The sequence below is a fragment of the Mandrillus leucophaeus genome, unplaced genomic scaffold, assembly GCF_000951045.1.
Source record: "Mandrillus leucophaeus isolate KB7577 unplaced genomic scaffold, Mleu.le_1.0 Scaffold12, whole genome shotgun sequence".
Classification (NCBI taxonomy): Eukaryota; Metazoa; Chordata; class Mammalia; order Primates; family Cercopithecidae; genus Mandrillus; species Mandrillus leucophaeus.
Genome location: NW_012100320.1, coordinates 1,985,762 through 1,990,311, shown reverse-complemented (window position 1 = coordinate 1,990,311; position 4,550 = coordinate 1,985,762). Strand labels below are relative to the sequence as shown.

Here is a 4,550-nt window from a genome sequence, read left to right as displayed (position 1 = left end):
TGGGAGTGGGTTTTATATAGAGGACCTCTGGCCTACAGAGAGAAATCAATCAGTAGCTACTTAAAAATAGCAGAAGTGGGGTTTGGGAAAAGCAAAAGACAAAATGTTCTGTATGAGCCATGTGTTACCTTAAAAACAGAATTTTAATGTTTTTAATCTACAAATGATAGAGTGCAAGTAATGAGAAATACATTTAAAAGGCACGTTATACTTAAGTTCCATCACTAAGTAAATTGAGAAGGTGGGAAGAAATAGCAGAGGAATGGAAGAAAGAGATAATAGAGGAAGGGCGACAGTGAGATAGATACCCAGAAGACTCAGAAAGGCATGCACAGGGCTGGAGAGAGACACACAAAATCTCCTACATAAAAGAGAGCTCTAGAGAGGGAAGCCTGCTGCTTCCAAAGGAACAGCCCATCCAGGAAACTTTTTAGGTACTGTCATGAAAACTATTAAAAACCATGTCCTATCTATAGTTCTAGACATGTAGATTATTATACTCTTTGTGATTTGAATTTCTTTAAACCCCATGAGCTGAGGGCTTCTACCTCTGATTTAGAAAATAAGAATTTAGGTACCGTAAATCCACTCAGGTTATCCTTTTGAAATTCCTTGAATGATGAGATTTTACAACAGCAATAATATTAAACCTTATGATTCTTGTTTTACATTTAGTAAATATTTACTAAGTGCCTTCTATGTGTGGGTACAGTTCAGCCTTTGAGATGCATTCCTGTCTTTGTGGAGCCTACATTGTAGTAGGAAGAAACTAAATTGAAAATATTTTCACAGGAATATGTGTATGTTTGTGTGTATTCTGCATGAGACATTTTAGCAGCATCCCAGAAAACTCAATCCACATTAAGAATATAGTTGTCTCTCTTTTGAACTCTTCTGTTAAGAGTGCTCTTAGCTAATTACAGAAAACATAATGGGCCAATACCTTTATTATATGAAGATCCATTCAAACTAATTTTAAAAAAAGATCTAGTGGATTAACAGAAAGAGACATGAACAGGAAATTCATGCAAGAAGAATTAATATATGCACATGGAAAATGTTCTATATTCCTATTAGTCAAGGAAATGCAAATTATAACAATAACATTGAGCCGTTTTCTACCTCCTGTTTTATGTATGTATATGTGTGTATTTGTTTTTATTAAATAATACCAGCTATTGCCCGGGCATGGTGGTTCACACCTGTAACCCTAGCACTTTGGGAGGCCAAGGCGAGAGAATGCCTTGAGGCCAGAATTTGAGGCCAGGATTTCAAGAGTAGCCTGGGCAACATAGTGAGACCCTGTCTCTACAAAAAAATTTGAAAATTAGCCACGTGTGGTGGCTCATGCCTGTGGGAGGCTGAGGCAGGAGGATCTCTTGAGCCCAGGAGTGGGAGGTTACAGTGAGCTATGATTGCACCACTGCACTCAAGCCTGGATGACAGAGCAGGACCCTGTCTCAAAGGATAATAATAATAATGATAATACTACCAGGTATTGCTGCCAAACTGATAGCTCATGTATTGGTGTTGACAATATAAATTGGTGAGTAATTTTGGGAAGTAAATCATTGATATGAATCACACCATAAAAATATTCATACTCTTAAAAAAATCCCATTTTTGAGAATATTTCCAAAAAGAAGGCTATATGTTTAAAGGTATTCATTGTAGCCTAGTGTTCATAATTACTTTAGAACACTTAAGACTTTTACCATGTTAAATAACCCTGTAGTTAAAAATACAGGCTTAAGGGATGAAAAATAGCAATTTTCAAAATTGTATTTACTCTGAATATAACTGTATAAAAATATATATATGGACAAAACTAGAAAGAAAAAAATAGATGTGGTAAGTAGTAGAATTCTAGTAGATATTTTTCTCTTAAGTCTGCCTTCTAGATGGGAAATTACATTATGAGTAATTAGCCAAAAACAGCTTTAAGTTCTCAAGGAGTTCAAGTTTTTGTTTCAGCAGACTAATAAAAATACTGTCTGGCGCTGTATATTGACACAGTTCTTCTGCTAACTTTTGTCTGTGTATTTTTCAGTCAATAAGCAGATAAATGACAAAGAGCGAGTGGCAGCTGCAATGGAAAACCCCAACTTACGGGAAATTGTGGAACAGTGTGTCCTTGAACCTGACTGATAGCTGTTTTAAGAGCCATTGGCCTGTAATTGTTTGATATATTTGTTTAAACTCTTTGTATAATGTCAAAGACTCATGTTTAATACATAGGTGATTTGTACCTCAGAGCATTTTTTTAAAGGATTCTTTCCAAGCCAGATTTAATTATAAGGTAGTATCTAATTTGTTCAGTGTATAACATTCTCAGGATTTGTAACAAATGATCAGACAGAATAATATTTTCTAGTTATTATGTGTAAGATGAGTTGCTATTTTTCTGATGCTCATTCTGATACAACTACTTTTCGTGTCAAATATCTACCGTGCGCAAATGTACTCAATTTAAATCATTACTCTGTCAAATAAACAGATGATTCTTGTAATGACTCACTGTTTTTATTGGATTGTAAATTCCAGTGTAAATGTCAACTCCTAAAAGATATCTTCAAAGCTTTATTTTTGCTGATTATTTTGTAGAATCAGAGATGTGAGAACCAAAAGGAACCCTTAAGATTGGGCCTACCTTCCTTCCAAGGAGAGTCCTGGACCCCTTCATAGATAAGGAACAAATGTGGAGAAGGCTAGATGGCATACACAGTTTTGAAGATCAAGAAGTCCACCAAAGAAGTTTTGATTAAACCAACCTAAATGTATGGTCTGCACTTTATTTGTACTTCATTTGGTTTGTTTTAGGGGTTAATGGTTATGTGACGTATAGTAGCCTCGAACATGGCCCCCATGATCCTCACTTCCTGGTATTCATGCCCTTGTATAGTTTCCTTCCATATTGAATTAGAGCTGATGGGTGTGACTAATACAGAATAACAGAAGTGACAGTGGGTGACTTCTGAGGCTAGATCATAAAAGGTATTGCTGTTTTCACCTTAGTCTCTTGGATTGCTCGTTCTGTGGGAATCCAGCTACTATGTCACCAGAACTCAAGCCACCCTGTGGAGAATTCCACATGGAGTGCAGCTGAAGCCTCCCAGCAACAACCAGCGCCAGTTTGCAAACCATGTGAGTGAACTCCTGAGCCAGAACTGCCCAGCTCCCAAAGTCTGGACCTAAGCACTGTGTTGGGTGCCAAGGACACAAAGATAAATCAGCCATTGTCTGTCCTGGAGTTCATACTTATCAACCTGTACCTTCAGCTTCTCTCTGCTCTAGGCAGTGAGTGATTCAGGCTCAGTCTTATCTAGTGCCTGAGCTAGCCCTGGCCAAGTAGAAGCAGAAGCCAGGCAGCAGGTCCAAAGACAAAACCGTGCCTTAGGGACTGTCTGGTGAGGACGCTACTGACATGCAACTCCAAGTGGATTATTGCTACAGGAGTCACCTGAGCTGCTGGTCCTGCTGCTCCTGGAAGCTAGATGTGACTTCTGTTGTCTCTGCTACTGCCAGAATGATTTCTCATTTTTGTGTGACTCACTCCAGCTTGCTAGTCCTGGGTGAGATCTCTAGTCGGTTGATCTCAAGTCACATGTCCATGTCCTGGCTGCCAAGGAGGTAGGAGAAAAGAAAATCTGATCTTTGGTGTGGAGAGGTGGACTCTGTCCCCCTAGAAAGACTCACATGGTGGGAATTCTATAGTAGAGTGACAGGGATCAAAAAACTAATGTCTATTGCATTAATAGTCCATCTTTGGCAAGGGTTAGGAAATGTTTTTGGAAAAGGGCCACATAGGCAATATTTTAGACTTTTTAAGCCATATGCTCTGTTGTAACTATTCAACTCTGCCCTTGTAGCACATAAGCAGCCGATAGTCTGTGAACAAATAAGCGTGATTGCACTCCAAGAAAACTTTATGGACACAAATTTGAATTTCATATAATTTTCATGTGCCATGAATTACTATTTTCCTTTTGATTTTTTCAACCGTTTAAAAATATAAAAACAATATTAGCTTCTGAGTTGTACAAAATTCCAACATTGGGCTGGATTTGGCCTGTGTGCCATTAGCAAACTCCTGATTTACAAGAATGATTATCCTTTCTGGAAAGTCAGACCAATTGGAAAATCACATAAAAGATGTGGAATGGGCCCTGTCCATAGGGGGAAAAAGGCACTCACATGAAACTCTGCATGTGACTCCAGGACATTCACAGACTGCTAAGGAGCCAGTGGATCCGGGTTAATAACTCTGCTTTACAAGTAATGCTAGCTGGTCACTGGGCTTCCCCCTCCTTTAATAACCCCTCAGAGCCCTGCGGGTTCACAGCTTTGGCTGGGAGTGTAGGAGCAGAAAGGTGTGATACCTTTCCTCACCCATCATAAAGGTCATGACCAACACCCCTGTGACAAAAGACAGGATAACAAGAGAAAAGCATAACAAATGTAGTCAATCCAAGTTTTATGTGACACAGCAGGCTTCAGATAGGAAGAATCCAAAGACCCAGGGAAAACTGCCTTGTTTTTCTGCTTACGTT

The 4,550-nt window shown here is 38.8% G+C and overlaps 1 protein-coding gene across 2 annotated transcripts in view; it reads left to right on the top strand.

Annotated features, from left to right (window-relative positions):
- FAM96A (family with sequence similarity 96, member A) overlaps positions 1 to 2,506 on the top strand; it is a 32,669-nt gene extending 30,163 nt beyond the window's left edge. For both annotated transcript variants that reach the window (XM_011967851.1, XM_011967844.1), the window contains one exon: positions 2,051 to 2,506. Coding sequence is in view for 1 of the 2 variants with exons in the window: in XM_011967844.1 (XP_011823234.1) it covers positions 2,051 to 2,148 (98 nt within the window). In the remaining variant the exon portion in view is untranslated. The remainder of the gene's footprint in view (positions 1 to 2,050) is intronic.
- Positions 2,507 to 4,550: the final 2,044 nt, after the last annotated feature.